This window comes from Dicentrarchus labrax, unplaced genomic scaffold (genome assembly GCF_905237075.1).
Source record: "Dicentrarchus labrax unplaced genomic scaffold, dlabrax2021, whole genome shotgun sequence".
Classification (NCBI taxonomy): Eukaryota; Metazoa; Chordata; class Actinopteri; family Moronidae; genus Dicentrarchus; species Dicentrarchus labrax.
In genome coordinates, this window is record NW_026136703.1 from 18,138,025 (window position 1) to 18,162,800 (window position 24,776).

The 24,776-nt window shown below is 40.4% G+C and overlaps 2 protein-coding genes across 7 annotated transcripts; one reads left to right on the forward strand and one right to left on the reverse strand.

Annotated features, from left to right (window-relative positions):
* Positions 1-753: 753 nt before the first annotated feature.
* Positions 754-14,332, reverse strand: LOC127361618 (serine/threonine-protein kinase PAK 2). 5 transcript variants are annotated; one of them, XM_051396393.1, is made up of 16 exons: positions 14,179-14,325; positions 13,390-13,465; positions 9,130-9,320; positions 8,906-9,012; positions 8,543-8,690; positions 8,442-8,458; positions 8,207-8,320; positions 7,816-7,939; positions 7,655-7,718; positions 7,436-7,484; positions 6,710-6,822; positions 6,500-6,617; positions 4,834-4,933; positions 4,495-4,691; positions 3,348-3,485; positions 754-3,117 (listed from the first exon to the last, which is right to left on the reverse strand). In XM_051396393.1, the coding sequence occupies exons 3-16, from the start codon at positions 9,302-9,304 to the stop codon at positions 3,031-3,033; spliced, it is 1,551 nt and encodes a 516-aa protein (XP_051252353.1). In that variant the 5' UTR covers positions 9,305-9,320; positions 13,390-13,465; positions 14,179-14,325; the 3' UTR covers positions 754-3,030. The 5 variants fall into 5 exon arrangements, with proteins under 5 accessions (XP_051252353.1, XP_051252349.1, XP_051252351.1 ...); XM_051396389.1 differs by lacking the exon at positions 13,390-13,465 and having other exon boundaries at positions 14,179-14,332; XM_051396391.1 differs by lacking the exons at positions 13,390-13,465; positions 14,179-14,325 and adding an exon at positions 11,022-11,158.
* An 87-nt stretch (positions 14,333-14,419) lies between these two features.
* hltf (helicase-like transcription factor) lies at positions 14,420-24,643 on the forward strand. Of its 2 annotated transcripts, none has more exons than XM_051396379.1 (25): positions 14,420-14,616; positions 15,504-15,706; positions 15,850-16,016; positions 16,175-16,317; positions 16,454-16,533; positions 17,035-17,106; positions 17,654-17,845; positions 18,167-18,241; positions 18,347-18,407; positions 18,581-18,647; positions 18,938-19,005; positions 19,095-19,142; positions 19,241-19,351; positions 19,461-19,552; positions 19,878-20,021; positions 20,186-20,318; positions 20,437-20,572; positions 21,250-21,429; positions 21,635-21,750; positions 21,999-22,180; positions 22,328-22,450; positions 22,963-23,075; positions 23,203-23,383; positions 23,846-23,926; positions 24,081-24,643. In XM_051396379.1, exons 2-25 carry the CDS (start codon positions 15,509-15,511, stop codon positions 24,222-24,224), a joined length of 2,907 nt encoding a protein of 968 aa, XP_051252339.1. In that variant the 5' UTR covers positions 14,420-14,616; positions 15,504-15,508; the 3' UTR covers positions 24,225-24,643. The 2 variants fall into 2 exon arrangements, with proteins under 2 accessions (XP_051252339.1, XP_051252340.1); XM_051396380.1 differs by having other exon boundaries at positions 14,472-14,632.
* Positions 24,644-24,776: the final 133 nt, after the last annotated feature.

Sequence of the window (24,776 nt, forward strand, 5' to 3'; positions counted from 1 at the left end):
CACAGCTGCAACATAGCAATCTGTTGAGGTTTTTGTACGACTATATCACGGTGTGTAGAGTCCCACGTATTCTCCCATACAGTAGTAGTCTCGCACTATCTCACCCTGAGTGTGGGCTGCCAGTATCAGCAGGAAAACCAGTGAAATCTTCATTATGGATGTACAGTATGTGTGTGAGGGAAAATAATAAAATTGTGTATTACTTGGCACAAGACATGGCGCCTTAAAAAAACATCTGGTGTGCAGGGAAGCACAACATATATTCAAATGATCTTGTGCCTGTAAGAGTTGTCTGTGGGTTTCTGCCACATAAAGACGAATGCTGCTCTCTTTTGTCGAAATAGGAAAATGTCAGTTCATTTGAATCTTTTACATCATGGATGGATTTTGAGATAATCGGCCCAGACTCTTTGTAGATGTGTCTCAAGTTATTTTGCATCTTTTTGTAATTATTTTGAGTTTCTTTAAAGTAATTTTGAGTCTCTTTCTGGTTGTCTCTGTCGTCTGTTTGTGCTCGCTTTTGAATTTCTTCTGCATGATTTCGTGGTCATGTTGCATCTCCTTTTGCATATTTTTTGTGGTGGTGTTGCATCTCTTCATTTTACATATGGTTTTGTGTCTCTCTGTACTTGTTTTGCATCGTACTTTGTGTTTCTTTGTAACTGATTCAGCTACTATCCATGTTAACGGTCACAGCTCACACCCCATTGGCCCCTGTGCCCTGGTAGGCCCATGTAGTGATCCAAACACAAGCCTGTTTAGGTCCACCTTTAATAATAATTTACATACTGTATGGATTTTATTCAACACCAGAAGTTGTTGGTTTCATGGTAAACAACAACACATTCGTTTTTAAACTATGCAGTCATTCTTATTACACGTATAATTGGAATGTGTGTTCTGGTCAAAAGTCACATAACAGTATATTCCAGCCTGTTTTAGAAGTATTTGAAAGTACTCAGTATTTGTGTCAACCTGTTGAGTACCATATGAGTGGGTTTTACTGCATCTTACATCTGTTAAAGGCACATTTAATAAACATTTTAAAATGCTTTCAAGTGATTGTCTAAAGTTTATGTAAAAATTAGGTATAAACCGATCTCATTTGGTACTCCAAGAAGATTAAAACAAACAATTATTTCCAAATACCGCTTGACTCAGGTCTGGCTCGAGTGTCTCAGGCTTGTCAATACATTTTATGGTTTAAGTCAAAATGATGAATTGGTACATAAAAACAAGTTGAAAAAACAAATTTGTCTTCTGTTGTGTTAGTTACAAATACAAAACAATGATATACATACTTTTTAAAAGCCGTTAAAAACACAGGACATCACCAATACATAATATACAAAAAAGAAGAACAGTCTTCCTCCAGTTCAGCACATTCAGACAATTTCATACAGTATCTGTGTTGTACTCACACCAACACACCGGCAGTAAGGTGTCTGTGGCAAAAGGCACAGCTGAAGACAAACAGAACATCTAGGAAAAAAAACACCATAGTGATACAAATGCTTTTTAGGTACTAGCCTCAAGGATCCAAGGCAATTTTTGATGCAGTAAACATCAGTGTTCAGATGGGTTTGCATAGTTTGCAGAAGAGCCGGCACAGAGAGTTTGATAGCAGTTGAGGTGTATGAAGCCTGAATCAGGTGTGTGTGTGTGTGTCATAGTGTGTTTTGGTGCATTTAACATCTTAAATTGCCACCAGGGGGCCGAAACCCTTACTGGAGAAAATCTGGACATTTTGATTTAATATTATAAAATACTTAAAAGTTTCACGTACAGGGTCGAACAGGGACACTGGTGTGTCTTTTTCCACTGCACAAAGACTGTATTGTCCAGTGCTGGGACACAGTACAGCACAGTATTGGTACAGTTTAATTTTTCCATGCCAATTTCAAAACTTTTGGACCCTGTCTGAATGCACATGTGTAACCAGAGCAACAGCAACCATAGAAACCAGTTGCAAAGATTCCAGTCTCTACACACACCAAAGTTGTAGAATCCTCACGATGTTCATCTCTCAAGATGAACAAGTTCCCGCTTATCTGATACACAAAATTAAATCTATTTAAAGATTTCCTTATTCACAAAATATCCTTAGGCTAAAAGTAACTCCTAACTGGACGAGTTAGAAGAAACTTACAATTAGGGCCACACTTCTGTCTGTCTACACTTAAAGACTCTAACAAAGTCAGTCAGTGCTAAAACTAGCTCACTTAAGTCTGTGAGAAGGCAGTCCAGAAGACTCCTAAGTCACAACCTGCTGCAAGTAATGTGCCGAAAGATAGGAAAATGAACTTATAAAAAGGATATTTTATTGGCTGGCGAGTTGGTAAAGATCCAATCAACTCACCAACAAATCAAAACCATCCAGTAAGAGCAGAGATGATGGTTTGTAAAGTTACCTCTACTTGGACAAATGCCGTTCGCAGCTCTGAAAAAGGACTACCTTCCCTAATGTAATATCCCTATTAACAATGATATTTTATTTCACTGGCACAGACCAGTCAACTATTCACTGTAGAGATAGTAAGTAAATTAATTTATTAAACATGATGTCATCCATGGCAACAGGGTTGACCACGCCCCTTCTCTCTTAGCTTAGGAGCTCCTAATTTCTCCGGTAAAAGCTGCTCGCAGAAGCTTTGTGAACAAGTTTTGAGAGGAGGAACCTTTAGCGCCTTTTAGGAGAACTCCTAGTGGTAAAACAGGATCGCTTGGAGTGCAAAGAGTCTCAAACCTTTGCAACAGTGACCCTGCATTCCTGATACCAGTGTCAACATCAACAACACACACATGCCATGGCTGCAACAAACAGAAGACACATTATGACTGTGTGCAGCTTTAGAACGAGGCACAAAGGTAAGATACATTGTAACAGAAACACTGGGAAAAGTGGAGAGGCATTTTGTGACCCTTTGAGAAAACACGAGCAGGTTGCTGACGGTCATCATACACAGACCAGCAGACGATGGTTGTTTGGCTGTCATTGGCATTAGCACTAAGTCTTCAGAGACTGGGGATTTAGCGGTTGCTCTTCATGGCCTCCTTGGCTGCCAGGATGAGCGGGGTGAGGGTGGACAGAGGCTTGGTCAGCTTCAGGAATGGGTGCTACAGACAGACAGACAGACAGACAAAGGAGTGCACACGTGAATATAATGTGACACGTGAAGTTTAGGTATTAACTCAATTTTCAGGATTAACTCTGATAAATATGTGCAAAATAGTTGTGCTACCAAAAGTTAACAACACACAGTACAAGGAAAATAACTTTGTAACTCTGAACCTGTGTCATTTTCTAAGCACAAATGCCAAACATTATCTTATAATATATATTCTACCTGTAGCAGTTCTCTGCTTGATCCTCTTTTCTCCACGTCCATCTCCAGACAGCGAGACAGGAAGGATCTGAAGACAGGGGACAGCTTCTCTGGACTCTGCAGCTCAGGAGTCCCATTGGTGGCAATTAAATATAATGCCTAAGACCAGCACAATAGCATGGTAAGAAAAGCAGTGTAATACATCATCTTGAAGCATTTCAACATGAGTTAATTCCTTCACAGTGCTGATCTTTGTAGCAGACTCTTGCTGCCATCTGACAGAGAGCAAAACATACCATATAAAGACTTTTTGTTACAATAATGATCCAATGTGATACTATTCACAGAGGATAAATGACCTGGGAATGGGAACAGCCTGTGACGTGTCTAGGAGAAACTACAGTGGCCATGAAGCTCGTGAAAAACGCGAAAGGCACTGTCTACAACCACTGTTTGGTTTGTCCATTGTGGGCTACTGTAGAAACATGGGGGTTCGACATTGAGGACTTCATTAAAGGCGACCCGCCGCATCTGTAGCTAAAACAGGATCATTCTAAGGTATGGTAACACAATAATTGATCACCTGATCCACAATAAATCAGGTGATAATACACTAATTAAAACATACCTTTGAATATTATATTACATTTCGGTCAATAGATCCTCCTAAATGTTACACAGTGGACCTTTAATCAACAGAGAAAAAACTATAAACAAGTTTTTCTTCATATTACAAAAGAGGGATATAATGTGTATTGAGCTACCTTATTACAGCTCGATCTCAGTATAATCCTGTATATACTCTGAATTACTCGCCCAGTATGCATGAAAACGCTAATAATTAATTGTGTCATGACTCTAAGAATGATGCACGGTTTCTCTAATTCTTACAATCAAGAGTAAGTGACAGGAACACATGTTCTATGGGAATAAAACTTGGTCTATGTATATACTTGATTAGTGCCTTTCAAGTATTGATTGTTTAAGATTGTTAGGAATCTTTAGACTGACAAAGTCATTTGCAGACAGCTCGAGGAAAAAAGTGATTGTGAAATAGTTTTTCTAAGTTTTCTGACATTTTAGAGACTAAAAAAATGAATCGTAAAAACAATAGATACTTATTATATCGAAAATTGCCTGTCCATTCTTTCTCCCAGCACACACTCACCCTGAGAGGGTTCTCGTTGAGATATGGAGGCTCTCCCTCTACCATCTCTATAGCCATGATCCCCAAAGACCAAATGTCCACTTTGGGTCCGTAGGCTTTCCTGGTCACCACCTCTGGAGCCATCCAGTATGGGGTCCCCACCATGGTGCTACGTTTATCTTGCTCTGGGGTGATCTGGGCACAAAAGCCGAAGTCGGCTGCAAAGAGAGAAAGAGATATCTGTTGAGATCAATTTATTTATGGTCTTTACCAAAGTTAAGATTAAAGTACACAGGCAAATATAAAATCTGTGTGCTTTTCAGTCAGACATGTACAACATGTGCGTGTGCTCTCCCTCACTGAGTTTGACTGATCCGTCCCTCCCCAGCAATACGTTGTCACTCTTGATGTCTCTGTGGATGACCTGGTTGGCATGAAGAAACTCCAGAGCCTGGAGGACCTGGACACACAGAGGGAGAAAGGTTAGAATCCCAAAAAGTTAATGCACACAAGAAAAATGTATAGAAAATAGGAAAATGTACACAGATTTTGGATATTTTTTAACATGTTTCGGTGAATAATGAAAATGAACGAAAGCCTGAAATTTGTTCATAGCAATTAAAAGGTGAAATAACACCAGGGTTATCCTTTAATGCCGACTACCATTTGCAAATTGTGGTAACTTATTCCAGGATGCTTGTTGGATGCTTACTCATTGGCTACCCTGACAATCAATCATTCATGGATCATTCACTGGCTACAAGATGTCACTTTAGCCAGTGAGAGCCAGTAAATGTACAGTATTGAATGAGAAAAGTTAAACAAACTAAAAGTTAACATAGGAGTGAAAACAAATGTATGAAATGTCCTACACTTACTCAATTGCTGAAATGGAGAATTTGTTACGGGTACAATCAAATAATATTGGTAACCAAATTATATATGATATACTGAATATGCTACATATATTTAAAAGCACACCAAAATTAATAAGTAGCTTCAGAGCTTCAACAACTAGCTGATTAAACAAAAAGTTCTCTGTGTAGTTTATGACATCTAGTAGTGCTGTGGAACAATTCAGGCACGAAACAAACAAAATGGGGACCCATTCGTGCGAGCAAAACACATTCCTGCGAATCATTTTACATTATTCCACTGACCTACAGGTGGCAGTAATGCACAAAATAACACAGGACTAGACTAGCAAAGGCAGGGAAGACAAAGAAGACTGCCATGTAGTAAACGTGAATGTTAATGCAGGTTGCAAACGTTTTATGAGAAAGCAAATGCATTCAACACAATATGTTAAGGTACAGAACAGAATTTAATATTTAAAAATGTATGACCAGATTAAAACCAGATTTCCATGAATACAGCTTGTGAATCTATCTATTATCTGAGGTGCTGAAGAGGTATCAAGGTTTGATAATGTAGTTGTTTTATATCCTTTGTAACTCACTGTTGCAAAGCTGTATTTTTCCTGTTGCCATGAGCTTGTGAGGAGCATATGAGCTCACTCTCTCACGCAAGGTTAGTCACAAAGTAATCATTCTTTCCAAAACAGTATCTTTCAATAACCTCATTGTCATCAATAACATATCTCTTCCCCATTGTATTTGTGCATATGTTTTTGCTATCTCCTGGCAACTCCTTACAGGTCAGGACACCTCTGGAGTTCTCATGAATATTGGCAAAGATAAGGCTAATTTCCTAAGATAAGAAATTCAATGCACTGCTTTTGCTTCTATGACTAAAATAAATGTTTAGAGAATTTGGCCAGTTAAGCCTGTTTTCCTACTCCTGATAAATGGTCAATAAATGAGCCACAGGCAGACATGAGAGCATGTAAGTGGTTTGTGTCTCATACTGTAGTAAAAATGCATGTGTTCCATTGTCCTATAAAATCACATTGGATCTTTTAAGCCCTTCGTTGAATACGTGAGACTTAAGATTGTGTGACACAGGTGTTTTGACAGGTTTGATAAGGTTTTCTTTTGTAAGCTCAGTTGCCTGAAAAGAATCCTACCTCTCTACAGACGGCGGCGATCTGAGCCTCGTCCATGCACGTCTCCGTCACAACATCAGTAAGCGAGCCACCGGCCAGGTACTCCATCACCACAAAAAGCTCGTCTCCAACGAGGAAACTAAAAATGAACACACGAAGAGTCACATCCACAAAGCAGTCGACTCACAGTTGGTGCTGTGGATGTATACTGTAGTCTGTGGTCCATGTTACCTATCTACGAAGTTGACAATGTTGGGGTTCTTCAGCTCCTTCATGACCAGGATCTCATTGATAATTAGCTCTTTCTTTGGCTGCTTCTGCAAGTTGATCTGTTTGATGGCCACCTGCGGAACACAACACCCTGTAAATGTGGTGCCACCGATATGTGCAATCATTCTGGGTAAGTGCAAGTACAAATAATTAACTTGCAGTTAATTGTGCTAGTTGTCAATACCGTTAGTAAACTTTTAACTCTTCTACAGAAGATGTAAAGTTGCCAAGAGAAAAAATAGATATATAAATATGTTCTGAATAAGGATTTTTTTGCAAAAGGAAAATAACTCCAAACTGCAGTAATGCTTTTACACAACTATAATGCTATAGGCTACTGTTAAAATGCTTTAACCAGAGTAATATAACCAGATCAGCACTTCAACCTACTGTGATTTCTTCCAGTTACTTTTATTTAAAATGGCAACTTACAGTCCAGCTGTGTGGTTAAATATTGTTTAGAAAAGGCTCCATCCCCAGATCAATTCCTCAGTTACTCAAACCACAGAAGCAACACGCCAAATGGCTGCATGTGAAGGATTTTCCTTCTCTGTTTGGTTTTAATTTAACAGCTATGTTCCTGAGATGATTTTTTGTGGTTGTCGATGGAAAAATGTTGGAATTGTTGAAGTATGAAAAAATATACTGATGGGATTTTTGTGGTGGCACAAGATGAAATAATCTTACCTCCTGTCCTGTGGAAACATCTATGGCTGTGTAAACTGTGCCAGATGCCCTGAGTAGGAAAAACAGTAAGAGGTGAAATAAAATACTTTTTCTAATTTTTTTTTTTTATATTCCTACACAATTCAGGGTTGGTTAACCTTCCTCTTTTGGTCAGCGGGAACAGCAACATGCTAAACAGCCTTCTTGAAGTTTTAAACATTACCCTGAATTCTGACTCACCCCTGGCCAATCTTCTCATAGCGAGTGTATTTCTTCTTAGGATCTCCAATACTGACAATAGTTCCTAGGAGTTGCAAAAACAAAAAATAGTTAAGTCAGCTCAACTGGAGCTAAAAAAAGCTGTGGCTCTGCCTGTCATTTCCACTGTGTGTTTTACATACTGAGTTTCTCCATGATCTCCTCATCGGTCATCTTGCCGCCCTTCCTCTTCTGTCTGTCAGCTGCCTTAGAGGCGGCGTCTCCCTCTGGAGCTGGGAGTGGGTCTATCACTGACCTTGTGTACACCTGAGACAACACAAGAAGGAACATTTTCAGAGATACTAATCTTGCCTTTCTTATTTTCAACTACTTGTAATTCTTGGCAATTGGATATTCAGCTTACTTTACTGTAATAAAGACTAAACAACTAAATGCCTAAAATCAGATGGTAAATTATAGGACATTAGAGCATTAGCACAACAAAAGTATTGTTAAAACTATCAACGTGTTCCCCAGTGCTGCTTATCTGTATTTTAAAGTTTTAAAAAACACAATCTTGTTATCCCTACTCACTGATTTTGTGTGTTCTGGCCGCGGTGCCACAATTGGAGGTGGTGTATCATCATCATCATCATCGTCTCCATCCTTGCCACCTGATTGGGAGGTTGCTGTACCCTGCTTGCCTGGCTGCAACAGTGAACACGAACATACGCAGATTAAACAGAATCTCAGTCAGAAATAGCAAAAGTTATGTATGTGGAATGTGACATTATGAATGAGAGTGGAAAGGATGAAAGGACCTACTCACCGACAGTGAGTCTTTATCTGAAAGAGATAAAGTGTAAAAGAAGTGAGTCTACGCAGTTACAACAGTGGACTTTTATCTGTCTGTTGAGCAATAGAACTGACCCGAGGCGGAAAAACTGAGGTATTTCTGTTTTCCACTGGTGGACTCGTAGAACTTGAGAATGTCGAGGACGGCCTGAGGATTCTGTTTTTGTTCTGATTTACTGATGTTGGAGGTCTGGAGGAGACGGGCCCACTGCTCCGGCATGCCCTGGAACAACACGCACACATTTAAAAATCATATACAAAGATCTATCTATAAAAGCTAAGCTAACCATCCGATGGCTCCAGCTACATATTCAACACACAGACATGAGAGCGATATCAATCTTTAGTAAATCACTAGTCTGAAAATATTCTTTATTCTGATTTATTGTTTACAAATACCTGATGTAAAATGTCACATTATTACGGTTAGATACTTACAGTGAACTCTCCTGTGACAGCATCAAAACCCACATGGATGGTGTGTTCAAAGTCTGAGGGGGAGGAGATCTCAGGCCTATCCTTGTCCCGGTCCTTCTTCCTGCCTCCTGCAGGGAAAGGTCAAGGGTCAATGTGTTGGTCATCAACTGCAATGTATGCGTTGTGTTTTTTTTCCCACTGTGTGTGTGTCCATGTATATGTGTCAGTTCTCCACAATCTCTCACCTTTCTCAGAGGCAAACATGGAGATGATCTTGTTTCTGGACTTCCTCTCCTCCGGTACAGACGGCAGCGGCCGAGAACTGTGATTGGCTGACTGGGAGTCCTTGGGTCCTCCTTGGCTGCTCATCCTGACAGGGGGGGCGGGGGGCTTATCCTCACACACTCCGCTGTCACACATCTACACACACGTACACCTGCACAAATGACAATGCACAGAAGAAACACAGTAAGTCTGTTACAGGCTCAATCACTGGTTCCTGTTTTTGTTTTAAATTTCACAATCCTAGCCAAAGCTGTACATGTTAGCCAAAACTGCTACCGGGAAACAGCTCTAAACCACGTAAAGCTTAGCCTACATTACACAGAGAAAGAAACAGCTTAACAAATGAAGAAAAACTCACACGGACCTAACTAATCCATCCATGCCCCAATCTGTGGCTCGGCACTGAGTTTTGGAGCGAAGAGAACAGAGAGTGCGAACAGGAAGCAACACCGAACGGGCAAAGTGACGTGTTGAGTCTCGTTCAATGTTAAAAATGAATGAGGAAGGAAAGGAGGCAGAGAGAGAGAGAGAGAGAGAGGGAGAGAGAGAGAGAGAGAGAGTAAGTGAGTAAGTGAGAGGGTGAGCAAGAAGCTGACAGCTGGAGTTAAAGGGGGAGAAGTGAAGAACAGCGAGTTGGACAGAGTGAAACTTCAGAAACGTGACATAAAGAACTGTCAAGAACTGCTACTACTTTAATGCAATTTTAGAGGGAAATATTCTACTATTTCATGCCACTTTTACTATTTGAAAGGTACCGTTGCTACCTACTTTTCAGATGATGACTGTGTGTGATATTTACATTAAAATATATGAGAATATAACACATATTGAATGTATAAGAAAAATACAATGATTGTTTCCAATCTTTTTGGCTGTCAGTGTCTCGGGTCCTTTTTCATATTTTTGATGTCTTTTGGATTGTTAGCAGTTCCAAAAATGACATTCCACCTCTAAAATTATTAGTTTTATAAATCCACAATTAATCATCTCACATCCACTCACATTTATCTTGTGACTCTTTGGAGGGGGCCGGCCAGTAGGTTGGGAACATTATGTTACTTGTTGCATACTTTTGTGCTTTTACTGAAGTTGGTTTTTGAATGAAAGACTTCTACTTATAATGGAGCATTTTAACATTTCTGTATTGGTTACTTCTTCCACCACTCTAAGCGTTATCCATTACCCTAATATGGTGAAAACTGAGATTGTAGACAAACGCACAAACACAACCTTAAACCACAAAAGCACCTCTTTCAGTCTTGCAGAGCAAGCAGCTTGATCGACTCTAAGCTGCAGCCTGCATTCTTGGTGACATCACAGACAGGATACAGGAAGCAAACAAAGGTTTCCTCACTTCCTGTGTCTGACCGCCGATGACACAGCGCGTATTAAAACCCCGGATAACAGACGTGGCTCAGGTATGCGTGTGACCTCGTTTTCACACATAAATACTCCTCCTGCAACATCTCTGCTGACCTGCCTCACCTCCAACACTCAACACCACAAAATACATGAAATCAGGCTCCACCTGGGAAGATATCCTCATACAGACTCCTTTCCTTATGACATAAAAAATAATGTCACACAAGCTGATGTCCTCAGGCTGAAGACACATCACTACACTGCACTAACTAGACTCAAGGCTGTATTTTTCCCTCCCTGCATATCGTTGTAGCGTATGTCTGATGCTCTATGATGGAAGCAATCCCAGCTATATTTACAATGTGGCACATCATTATAAAAGAACAGCCCAATGAGCTTGTCCAGCGACAGAGAATGAGACACTCCCCTAACGCTCCCAGACTTCTTTTCAGTGTCTTCGCCTCTTCTATATAAGCTGCTAAGTACTCACCTGTTTGTTGCCTCTTCTGTGTCCTACAGAAGATCAGGTAAACAATGAAAACTGTTGTATTCCCAGCAAGTGTATGCAGCTCTTTCTCTAGTGCTCATCTATCTACCTAGCTCTAACTGTTTCCTTACCCCTCTTTCTCTCTTTTCAGTCTTCTCGGGGCATGTCTTAGCAGGCTGCCTCATTCCTCAGCGATCTTGGATGGGACAAGTATATTCTTGCCCTGGCAGGATAAAATTAGACCCAGTCCAGCTTTAATGTGCATTTTTTCAAAGTCTGTGTGTGTGTGTGTGTGTGTGTGTGTGTGTGTGTGTGTGTGTGTGTGTGTGTGTGTGTGTGTGTGTTGGACTGAATGTTGGGTGCTGGCTGGCCAGGCAGAGACAAGTTGTCTCTCAGTAGGAATTCCATAGCTACAGGGCTGCAGGGGTTGGGCGTGATCTCTCCACACACACACACACACACACACACACACACACACACACACACACACACACACACAAGGCTCCTCCTTATGCAGGCCCTGTCTCTCACACACACACACACACACACACACACACACACACACACACACACACACACCCCACACACACACACACACACATTCCCTGCACTAAAACACACACACTCCCCTTGCCAACAGGGGCTCCATTGTGAGCACATGAACATCTTTTTTGTAGCTTCGAGCTAAGCTTACTGGGCGCAGTAGAAAAAACTTTGAGGGGAACAGGCAGGTGCACACATCAGCTCTGCAGGCTGCAAGCTTGTGTGTTTGTATAAGTGAACAATCCCAGTCATTGCTACAGTGATTTGTTCGTATCAACAGAAAATTCTGAAATTTAGAACTAGAACAAATGCCAAAGATTTGCTAGTTACAGAAATGTTCAACAGTAAACAGCAGAAAGGTTAACTATCTATCTAATCTAAATATCATGGCATTATAATGATGTGAAATAGAGAAATGCAGTGGTCCTATCATAAAACAATCATATGGTGAACTTAGTGTGGGGAGCCAACCACTGACAGTATATATAAGGAACAAACTAATGATTATCTTTATTGTCTATTTTTGGAGATGTTTTTTTATTTTAAATCAACTAATCGTTTAATCTGTACAATTTCAGAAAATAGTCAAAAATTAGCCCAAGGTGAAACATCTTGTTTAGTCCAACTAACAGACCAAAATACAAAGAATGATTTCTTTTGGTTATATAAAAATGAGAAAAGTAGCAAATCTCACATTTAAGAAGCTATACATTTCACTTTTTTTTTTTTTTTAAAGTCAATCAAATAATAAAACTGTTATTTTTCTGTCTCGATTTATTGACTAATTGTTTCAGCTCCAATGATTTGGATATGTTCCCTCTCTTGCCTTCATGCTTTTATTTTTTATGTTGTATTCCCTCCGACTCTGCATCCTTGGTTACCACACACACTATTTTACAGCCAACTGCATCTCTCGCCTGTTCTCCATTCACAGACAGACACTGTCTTTTCAGTATCACTGTGGGACTGTCACATCCCTCTGCCCTTTAAAATTTCTATTCCTCATTCTCTGCTCTCTCCCTGCACCAGAAGACTTTCTATTCCCTGTGGCTGCCAGCCATCAAGGGAAGCCCACTTCCTCATCCTGGAACTCCCCGAGCCCCAGAGGGTCACAGCACCAGGCCGGCCAACCAGAGTGCGGCAAACACAGCCGCCGAGCTGTTTACAGGAAGTGGACAGCAAGCCTTTTGTATTCGGCTTCTATAAAAGGAAATTCTGCGGAGGACTTCCTGGAAGGAGTGATGAAGCCGACACACAAACACTCTACCCCCTTTTCATTCACTAACACAGAAACATACAGATACACACAGACAGACCTAAAAACACACGCGTGTGTACCATGTTGCACACACACACACACACAGTCACTACCTCGGCTCCACCACCTTCTACAATCACTTCACTGATTATAGGTCTTGCAGTGAATGAAACGTAAACACACTGCCCAGCTGCACACCCACACTGAACACCTTATCCTGTTATTCAAATAGCTGCCTCACCCCTGTGTCAACACTCTGATGAATCAAATCACCAACCTGGCAACTTGAAGTCTCGGGCCGCTGTCAAAACTTGACTCTACAACTTGGACCAGATACAAACCTAGCCTCGGGACTCACAGTCAAAGTCTGTTAGTTTCAGGGTCACAGTGTATGAATGACTGGTTAAGTTTACCTGCAGGATTACAAGTGTGTCCTGTCACAGATCTATACACTGTCTGTGTTTACAGGCAAGGCCATTATCAAGATTTTAGGAAATCCAGAGAGCGTGAGTCCAGACTGCCAGGGTGAAACCCACACTGTTCCATTATACTTTCCGTTATCTCCCTTACATGAAGGTCTATATGCTGTCTTCTCCACACTGCCAGGAAATACTGATATCTGGTGTCCTCAGTGGTAGCTTCGGTTCTGTTTGCAGATATCAAACATTTAGGACGTATTAGAGGTGATGAGCAACTAAACAGGACGGTTTTTTTTAAGAATAATGATACATTTTTGAGCACTTTTAACTGCTACTGCTCCTCTTAGACAAGAAACACCATGAAATAAGAAGGATGTGCAATATAACAGTGACAGTTTCCAAACTTGGAGGTGAAAAAATATCCATTAAACCACACTGAAAACATAAACAGGTGTGTACCGTTGCTACACATAGCCTACAAACTGTATGTATGTTGTAGACTACATTGTTCTATTGTTGTTCCATTTTATTAACCCAGCTTATGAACTGCTTCTGAAATATTTATAGGCCCATTTAAGTGAAGTAGCCTAGACTGCTGTTAGTGCAGATGCTCTGTCCTAACATACTATTACAATACTATAGTATCCCTGTAGACTGTCTTTACTTTGGTTCAAATTAAGAAGAAAGCAAACATCAAATCCCACAAACACTAGGATCTGGATCTGTTGCCTGCTATACTTTATTTGTATCCCTTCAGGAGACTTTAAGAGAAGATAACACTTGTCTTCACAACAACTATGGAGGAACATGCCTGAACCCTGAATGCTTTTCATGTGCCAGAAAAAAAAAAAACAGTAAGCAGTTACCAAACTATTATAAAATAAGCAACTTATAAATATACAAGAGACTGACTATGTTGAATGAGCAAATAGAAACTCACCGGCTGCTGTCAACCGCAGAAAATACCAACCACACTCCGTCCAGAACTACTGAAACTCCTCCCCGTCTCTGCTGATTTCCTCTCCGTTTAAAAACCCAGATTTGACGCCGAGATTTCACTAACTTCCCCGGGGTGGTGGGAGGGTGTAAAAAAAAAAAAAAACCGATATCGTCTTATACCACACAGACTTTAATTCCTGTCTCTTTCCCCAAGCACTCTTAGCCTGGCTCTTTGCTTAGGGGAGGAGCCTGGCGGGGAGGAAGCGGAACCAAATCTCGCGGCTTCCGTAGCGCTAATTGGGCGAAGCACGGCGAAAAGCAAAGGGCGGGTAAAAACGGCAGCCAGCGGGATGATGGTGGTGAGTTGCGGCCAGCGAAAACAAACACCAGCACCGCGGCAGAGACGATAACAAGGTTGACAACCGCGGAGGAGAAGCAAGTACGACATTGTTAACGTAACAGACAAATTACACACTCTGTAATTATTTAATATTATATTATTTTAACGCTACAAAACATTTCCAGACGAGTTAGTAATGTTTAACTGAGTAGCTAGCTAACATCAGGCTAAGTTATCGTAACAGCTATGAAATGAAGCGACGAGTGTGATAAGCCTGTGTTTTATTATTATTATGTCTTTTGGGGTAGCTTGTTTAACTATTCAGCGAGATTTAACCAACAGGAATAACGTTAATGGTTGTTCACTGCGCGTAAACTTTAACTGGGTTGCACCAGCTATGTAGAAGTTATCTCTTTAATTATGGTGTAAAGTCGACACTAGAGGCTTACTAGTTAGTTTAACTAAACCAGCTACTAAAACTGGGTTGCACCACTATTATTATATTATTTTTAGGGTTTAACTAAACTAAAGTCATACCTGAGGCAAGTGGTCATCACCATGGTTACCGTACGCTTTCCTGCTGGTATGAGCCACATGGCTTCGTAGCGTATCGTAGTAAGTTAAGTTAGATAATGACATATATCAATACATTTTATGATTTACACCCCCTCAGGGCAGGGGTAACTTAGAGTTAAGTTGTATCATATCTCCGTGGTGCAACTTCTTTTATTTTAGTACGGCTCACGTCTCAACTTAGTAATCATTTACGTTATAACTAGGCTATCTTTGAACTTACAAACTGCAACTGACTGCTGTTTGTAAAGTAGTTTGTTACGTTACTTGGTTCTACTTTCCTGCAGCACCATCTCTGTGCACCCAAAGGACAGGTGTGTGTGTGTTGGCTGTTGAGAAGGTGCTCCCAGCTGTCTTAACTTTCCTCCTTTTTTTTTAGTGGCTGTAAAGATGTGTCTTTGTGTGTGCTGCAGGTGGCATGTTTTCCCACAGGTGGAGGTTTGGTTCCAACAGGTTCACTGAGGTGGACCTCTTCACGGACCGCCATGAGACCACTGCAGAGACTCTCTCCCAGGCCATCAGAGATACAGCGGCTGAGGAGCCCGATGCAGACGGCAGCGTGCTGTTCGGCAGTCTGCAGGGCACTGTTGTTGGCCTCAGATACTACACAGGGGTGGTGAGGATCAATCAGTGTCACCTTTATTCCTCTAGTGCACTGAATCACTGAGGAGACGAAACAGAACTGCCACAGATTGGCCACATAGTGCTGATATAGATGGACAAAACCTTAAAATCGTCTGTGTTTGACTCTCTGGATAGGTGAATCGTGGGGAAATGGTCGGTTTAGTGCGACAGCCCCAGAATCCATACGACCCCAATGCAGTGATGGTCGCCAACATTTATGGCAACCAAGTGGGTCATATTAAACGAGAGCTGGCAGCAGCTATGGCCAGCGTCATGGACAGAAGTTTGGCTAAAGTAGAAGGGTGAGTAGGTTGTTATTGACCTGCTGACATGTTGGATGTCAGAAAGACTAAAATGTCTGCTATTGAAATCTTCTCCCCAAAAAATACCTGTATCTCATTACTTTTTATTTACTCCTTTTTCATATTTTTATTGTTTTATTGTCGTTTTAACTATTCAGGGTGGTACACTCAGGGACGAAAAACTCATTCAACATGCCAGTGATGCTGTCCTTCTGGGGAAAAGAAGAGAACAAAACTGCTGTGATAGAAACCATGGCACGTCGCGGATATAAACTAAACATGGGTGGAAGCAAACCAACAGGTACGAATGCAAAAAAAACCAACTCACATTTATCCATGTAACCCACATTGTTGCATTAGAATTGGCGGTTTTCAGTCATAGCCATTAACTACACTGTTAATGCCGTGAGTTTACACCTGTATGTGTTTGATTTCAGGTGCAAATCAGGGACCATATAGTAGTCAAGGTGCATTGGCATCTAAAAAAGGCTTGACCATCCCACTAACTGCAGAGGAGGTAATCTACTTAGATTTAGTGAATGTATTATTAACAGTATAGCACAACATCTATACAATATCTGGTATTTATTTTAGCAAAAATGCAATGTACATTTGTTTTGGTCTGTTAAGTAAAATCACAGAACAATATCCTTCTCATTTCCTGTCAGTATTTGACAGTTGATTCTGATTTATTATTATTATTATTATTATTATTATTATTATTATTTTAGATCTACTCAACTGTCATATTAAAACAAAATAAATTTAACCATGTCATCTGCACCCGGTAATGTTAATGTCTAGTCACATTGTGTGTTTAATGCTAAAGTTCCCTATTTTTTGGACTTTTTGGTGCTTAGAGAATTCATTGTTGTTGCTTTATGCTAAAATTATGTTAAAGTACTTTACATTTGCAGTCATGCTTTTAAACATTGTGAAACAGTAAAATTAAGGCTTAAGCCAGCAGTTGTACCTTTTTTTTTTTTAACACTTTTAAAAAAAAACTTTTTTCTTTTAGCTGAAGAATGCATTTGACACCCTATTTGAAGGCTTGATGGAGAGTATAGATGGAGAAAAAGAAGCAGCCAAGGTATGTATCTGATCTGTTTAGCTGTCTGCATTTTGTGTATCTGTTTGTGGTCTCAACTGTTCCTCTCTCAGTGTGTCACTAACTAATGATTGCATGTTGTTTCCTATTGTTTGAATATTGTTTTTAATCTCAGATTATTTTTTACTATATCCACTAAATGTAAAATGTAAAAAAACAAAGGGTTTGTTTTACAAGAATATTATTGGAGCCCTTTAGCTTAGACTCATTGCTTCTGGTCATTTATTATGCTGCTGATTTAGAAACTGGAGCTTATTCTAAAATTGGAAACATTGTATGTCACTGTGGATAAAAGCATCAGCTAAATTTTGGCAAAATGATGTCAGCAAGTGGTAAATTTGTACTTTGCACTTACATAGTGCCTTTCTAGTCTTCCAACCACTCAAAGTGCTTTACAGTACAGGTCACATTCACCCAAATTCACACCTGACCTCTGTGTTGTCACCTCCTTGCACCCCAAATAATAGTTACGGTATATTTCTATTGAAGTGCAGCTTTAATGTGAACATTAGGCCCATTGTCTCTGCAGGCTGTGGGTACTCCTCTCCTGCCCCACCAGAAGCAGGCGCTGTCCTGGATGTGTGCTCGAGAAAACAAATCTGCATTGCCACCCTTCTGGGAGAAGAGAGGTGAACTGTACTATAACAGCCTCACGTGTTTCTCTGCGAAAGAAATACCAGAGAGAGTTCGTGGGGGAATACTGGCAGATGACATGGGACTGGTGAGTAACACACACACACACACACACACACACACACACACACACACACACACACACACACACACACACACACACACACACTTGCGAAATGTGTTAATTTTAGACTGTTCTGTGATGTAATATCATTTCCGTAAAAAAAAAAAAAAAAATTGAATTTCTGTATATTGTAGCGAAAACTGTTCAGTTTTAGTTCAATTCAGGCTGGTTAACGTGATGTATCTACAATTAAAAGAAGGAAAGATAAAACTAAAACTGTCAATTTACCATAAAAGTCTGCTGCGATCAAAGCAGACATGAATCAATACTGTTTGTGTTTTCCAGGGAAAAACTCTGACAACGATTGCTCTGATCCTCACCAACTTTCACAAAGGAAAGCCCCTGCCCGTGGAGGAATGTGTAAGTGTAGCAGTGCATGAATGTGTTTGTTTGTTTTTTCAATCAGAATGCAGTCTGAGTGACTTGTGTTCAATCCTTATTAAGTGCTTGTTTACATGTGTGCAGGAGGAGAAGTCTTCACCAATGAAAACCAAAACTAAAGCACAGAAGGCCTCCAAACTGCAAGGTGCTCTCAACTTTCAATAAATTAGTTGCTGCGGATTCATTGATTTTTATTTTTCCCCCTCAGTTTTCCCTTATCTCTCATCATGAGGGTGTGTGTGTGTAAATGTGCACATGCTTGCATGCAAGAAAACAGAGCACCAACAGGAGAGAGACAATGTGGTGTCTTTGTTTCAGGAAGCAGCTGTGCAGGAGATAGAGCAGGAGTGAGTGATGCAGCAGCTGGTTCTCTAAGCTCAGACCTGTAAGTGGGATTTCACTGAATTTGACTTGCTCTGATTGTATTGTCAGTAATGTGTGTTTTCTCATGTATTATTAAAACTGCATAATTTGATCATGTGTAAAAGCAAGAATTCAAATGACTTACTGCATCTGGAAATACATATGTTGTCCGTCAGTCTGTAAAATATAGTAATGTTTGGGCCATCAATGGTATTATTGATTTAGGTGAATTTTATTCCAATGGCTTACTTTCTTCACGGGAGTGAGTTAAGTTTTCTCTTACATAACCTGAGATTCTCCTGTGTGGGTCAGTCCTCAGGTGGAGGTGATCTCTGTTGATTTGCCAGATGTAGTAGCGATTGTGGACAAGTCAGATAAAAGTAAGAATTGATTGTCGTCTTCATGTATATCAGCTTTTAATTTGTAAATGTCTGTTCATGCTATTTTTTCCTGACTCTTCCGCTTACAGGTACGAGCAAAGGGAAAATGAAAGCCACCAAGCGAAAGCCCAATAAAGGTACAAGCCTAGTCTTTGTATATGTGCACCATAATATGTAATTCGTGTTTTTAAATTTTAAATTAACAATATCCTTCATCTGTGTGCTTACTGTGCAGAAGCTCCAGTATTTCTTGAGGATCTAGACTTTGCTGCAGCACTCGGTGGCTCAGCATCAGATATAAGCTCAAAGAAGAAGAAGATTGCCAAGAAGGCCACTCCCACCCCAAGTGAGTTCGGACAGTGTATTTTCTCACTGTATGTTTCTTGTACTGTGTTAATTTAGTGAATGAAAGTTATATGCAGTGCTAAACTGTGTGTATCTTTTTCTATGTGTAGGTGTGGAATCCTCCATCACTGAAACTGCAGATGACTTATCAGCCAGAACGACTCTCATCATCTGCCCGCTCTCGGTGATTAGCAACTGGCTGGTAGGAATACATTGTTACATAAGAAAACACACAGAAAGACACATCCTCTCACTGAATTCATTTATATACTGTTCTGCTAAGTACCTTGATTCAGATGAATAAAAAGAAAGGGAGGCTTCTGGCTACTCTTAGTTAAAAAATAAATAAATGAATGCAACACAAGGTGTCATTGAACAGCAAGAGAAACATTAATATAATATTTTACATTCTGTAGGCAAACAATCTGTGTTCATTTTGTAAAATTCTGTCTGCAGTGCCACATTAAATGGTATCATTCCATCCTTGAAGTCAGCATGTGTTATGTTTTCTTCCTCTGTCCATGCAGGACCAGTTTGAGCAACATGTACGTGCTAACGTGAAGCTAAACGTGTATCTGTATTACGGCCCAGATCGCAATAGGAGCAAAAAGTTTCTTTCCTCTCAGGACGTGGTGATCACCACTTACAACGTCCTCTCTGCCGACTTTGGGGTGAGTGTAGCCAGGTCACACACAGAAAAACAGACTACAGACAACCATAATATGATGGTGTGTTGATTTATTTTGATAAGTAAAATCCTCTAATGGGAGCAAATTAATGTCTGTCCTGAAACCTGGACTGTATGTTTCATATTATGTGTGTGTTTCCCTTTCAGAATAAGAGTCCCCTCCATGGAATCAATTGGCTGAGGGTTGTACTGGATGAAGGGCATGTTATAAGAAACCCTAATGCACAGATGAGTAAAGCTGTGCTTGACCTCAAAACTCAGCGGCGCTGGATTTTGTCAGGTATTATTGCACCTTAACACACAAACACACTCACAGATCCAACATATAAATATACTTAGGCATGGTGATCAATGTCTACCGCAAATAATCATTCTGACTGACTATCTATCCCGTCCAGGTACTCCTATCCAGAACAGTGTGAAGGACCTGTGGATGCTGCTGGCTTTCCTGCGTCTGAAGCCCTTTGATGTGAAAGAGTGGTGGAACAGAGTGATCCAGAGACCTGTTACTCAAGGAGACAGGGCCGGCCTTCAGTGAGTGCTCTCAGATACACTGTGGTGTATTCCCTATGCATACTTAGGCTTCCTCATGTTGCCTCTCCCCCATCACCTGAAATATAAATTTCAGTATCGCAATTGTGTTATTTTACATAACTTGTTACTTTACTAGTTACAGCCAAATGTAGTTTGGAATTGGAGTTACTGCCAACACTGGTTCATGAGACAGTTGCGTAGGAGAGGGATGAGTAAATTAAAAGTTGCAAATAAACTCCTGTACACTGTCTGACTTGCGATAAGGCATTTATTTGCGACCTTTCGATGCTAGGCCCTAATCAAGCAAATGTTTGTTGTATTTAGCACAGCAAAACTACAAAGATCACAGCTTTTAGTGATTAACAAACAGCTAGTTAATTAACAGATACACTTGTTTTTTTTAATCCAAAGGGACTGTTCTGGTTGCACTTTTTGTCTATTTAGACAGTAGAAGTCTGTGTACACACTATATAGGTTAACTAGATGTGCTAACAAACTATGTTGAGTCAGTTCGAGTGAGTTTTGGATGAAAGTTTGTAATTTTGGTTAATATGCATTTGTTATGTTTTTGTTGTTGTTATTATTATTATTATTATTATTATTATTATTATTATTATACTGCTGATAATCAGACATCAGATTACAGAATAAACTCAGGCAATTCATACTGTATGCAGGAACCTTCAGACCCTGGTGAAGTGCATCACCCTGCGGCGGACCAAGAGCAGTGAGGTGAATGGGCGCCCTCTCGTGTCTCTGCCTGAGAAGACAGTGTGTGTGGAGCAGGTTGAGCTGAGCCAGCCAGAGCGAGAGGAGTATGAGCTGGCACGAAATGAGGGAAAAAACACCATTGGCAGGTATGTGTCAGTGTGTGTAAGTACATGTGCAAGTACATGTGCAAATTTAACATCCTGATAAAAGTGATGAGCAACAATTAGCCGATGAAACCATTTTGACAGAACATATGGTTGTTCATAGATTTTATGTTAGATGTCACAGGGATGTTATTATCTTTTTACTGTAAACTGTTGTTTAATTTGTCTTAACTGTCTGTGTGCGTAGATATGTAGCTGAAGGGACAGTCTTGAGGAATTATGCTGATGTCTTGGCTATCCTGATGAGGCTTCGACAGTACTGCTGCCACCCTGATCTGCTGGCAAAAACATCCTCAGACTTGGGTAGTGTATAGCTTCTGAACCCTGGGGTCACTTTATAAGCAAACAATCATGCTGAAGATTTCTAATGATTTATTTGATCGATATAGTCAGGTTTACTTCTGTGGTGTTTGCCAGATCAGTTTCTGTACAGTTTATGTACATGATATGTAGAGTATAAAGGACAGTTTGCTAAGCGTGTGTGTTTTAGTTAGATTTCTTTCGTCTGGCATAATTTATACTTGCAAATTGATCAAATATTGTGCTTCTAGGTGCTGCAGCAACGCCTGCAGAGCTGCGGGAGCGTATGATAGAGAAGTTGCGGTTGGTGTTGGCCAGCGGCTCTGACGAGGAGTGCTCTGTGTGTCTGGACTCCGTCCGTCTGCCCGTCATTACACGCTGCGCCCATGTTTACTGCCGACCCTGCATCGCCCAGGTTATCAGCAATGAGCAGGTACATGTGTTGCCGTCAGCAGACAACTCCGGTTTGTAATCCAATTCTCTTTGGACAGTTAGGAAAGTTGTAATTACTATGTAATAGGTTATTTAACTGCCAATTATTAACAGATCCATCTTTTATCCGTGCTCTGTCTGTGCATAGGAAAAGGCACGCTGTCCTCTCTGTCGAAGTGAGATCAAGACCAGTGAACTGGTGGAGTTTCCTCAGGACGAAATGGAGGAAGAGAGCAGTACAAACTCTGAGAAGTGGAGGACAAGCTCAAAGGTACACTGCACGTAGTCTGCAGAATAAACTAGGGGTAAAAATAGTAACAACACTGTGTAGACCTCTCAAAAATGCAGAACACTATTTTTTTAAACCTTAAAAGGAAATGTGCTTGAGTTGAAGTTGGACTTGCAAGATGTTCTGGTGCTGTGTAAAATCCTTCATTTTAAGTTCCCTACAAATCATTTTAGTATCCTCTTACATCCATTGCTTTAACATTCTTTTCTTTTTTTCTTCTCAGCAGAAAATAAAATGCTCAAATACAAAATTGCCCTGAATTCCATCTTTCCATACACATCTGTATTCAGTTGAGAGCCAACTCAAAAGGCCTTGAGAATGAGGTGTACTGGACTGACTTTTGGAGTCTCAACTTATTACTGATTTAGTAGCTCTTCTGATCCTGGTGTTTTTTGTGACTCTTTCCCCTTTTCGCTCAGAGGTCACGCAAAGCATCTTCTTCAGCAAAGTGACAGTGATGTTCCTCCTTTTAAATCCTGTTTCTGTGCCTTCAGGTGCAAGCGCTGCTGGGAAATCTGCTCAGGCTGCGATGTGAAGACAGCAGCATTAAGTGTTTGGTTGTCTCTCAGTTTACACGCTTCCTCACCGTACTGGAGACTCCACTCAGGTAATGCACACATTTACAGTTGAGGCTCCAGCAACTTTTGAGTGGAGAATTTCTAGATTTCATTCATTTAATTATTTGTTGTGTTATTTTATGACTCGCCTCCATTGTCCTCCCTCCTCTTTGCTAGAGAGCATGGTTTCAGTTTTGTGCGTTTGGATGGCAACATGAGCCAAAAGAGGAGGGCTCAAGTCATCCAGGAGTTTCAGAGCTCTGCAGCCGACAGCCCTGCCATCATGCTTCTGTCACTCAAAGCTGGAGGGGTGGGGCTTAACTTGACCGCTGCCTCTCGTGTTTTCTTGATGGACCCTGTAAGTACTGATTTTGGCCAGGAACCAGACACATTCACACATACTGAACAACCATTGTTTGGTGCATGCTGAAGGGGTTTTACATGGCTATATACAGTGCATTGTCACTACAGGTTTGCTGACACTTTAAAATTTAAAAACATGAGTCGTGGCCTAAGTGTGTAAATAAAGTAAAATGTTCAGACCAGGACATGTACTTTTTTGCTTTGATAACTTTTTCCCTGTTTCGCTATATTGGGATATTTTGACAGTAGCCGTGACAAAGGGTAAATTATTGAATATATTCAGATTTTATTTTGTGTTAAGATTTCCTGCAGAAGTAGCAGAAGCACAATTTCACATATATACATATGACTATTGTGTCACTTTTGTTTAGGCCGTCATCTACTAAATAAGTTGATCACCAAGAAAGCAATAAATAGAAAAACAGACTGATGTTGAAAGTGTAACTGTGTGTTTTAGGCATGGAATCCTGCTACTGAAGAGCAGTGTATCGACCGCTGCCACCGTCTGGGACAGAAGAAGAAGGTCGTCGTCACCAAGGTCAGAAAACTAGAACTCTGTATGTGGGAGTGCGTTTCCTGTCTGTGACGAGGCATCACATTTTCCTCAGTAGTTTCTGTACTGTGTGTAATGTTACACCGTGAAGGCTGAAAAAGATCGCTGACTATATTTTGTATTTTGTCGGTTGCTGCAGTTCATTGTGAAAGATTCAGTGGAGGAGAGCATGGTGAAGATCCAGAGGAAGAAGCAGGACCTGGTGGAGAAGGCTTTCGGCCCCACGAACACTGATAGGAAAACATCTCGCATTGATGACATAAAAGCTCTGATGGAGCTTTAGACAGACAGTGGACATTGAAATGTCTGAGTTGTCTTTGAACAGTTCTCTTTCGGGCCTCACAGTTAACATGTGAAGGGCTGCGTAGCTTGCTTGCAAACATTGTCAATGTTTTGTGCATATTTTGAAAAGTGATTGTTTCTTTTATAGTTTATCATGTTCTAAATTTTCTTTCTACTTCTATTTAATTACTATTTTGATACTGGTTTACTTACAGGATGCATGCGTAGGACTTGTGTGTCTTTGATTTATGATGAGCTCCGCTAATGCACGGAGTTGGCTGAGTGTGTTGAAAGTTAATACCCTGGGATAAAGACTGGGGAGAAATACCAACCTGTAGCTTAACTCTTCAGGTTGTCAACCATGAAGATTAAGATGTTCTGTATGTTCCATTTTGTTGGATTAAAGAAATACAGACCACTGATATTGTACATTTGTAGCTACTGTAAATGCAGCAGCTTTCAGAACTTCATAGCTTTTCAAACAAAAACATGAAGTTGAAGAAGGAAAATAATTACATAAGTGTGCATCAGATTAGAGCAGAAGCAGTTAATC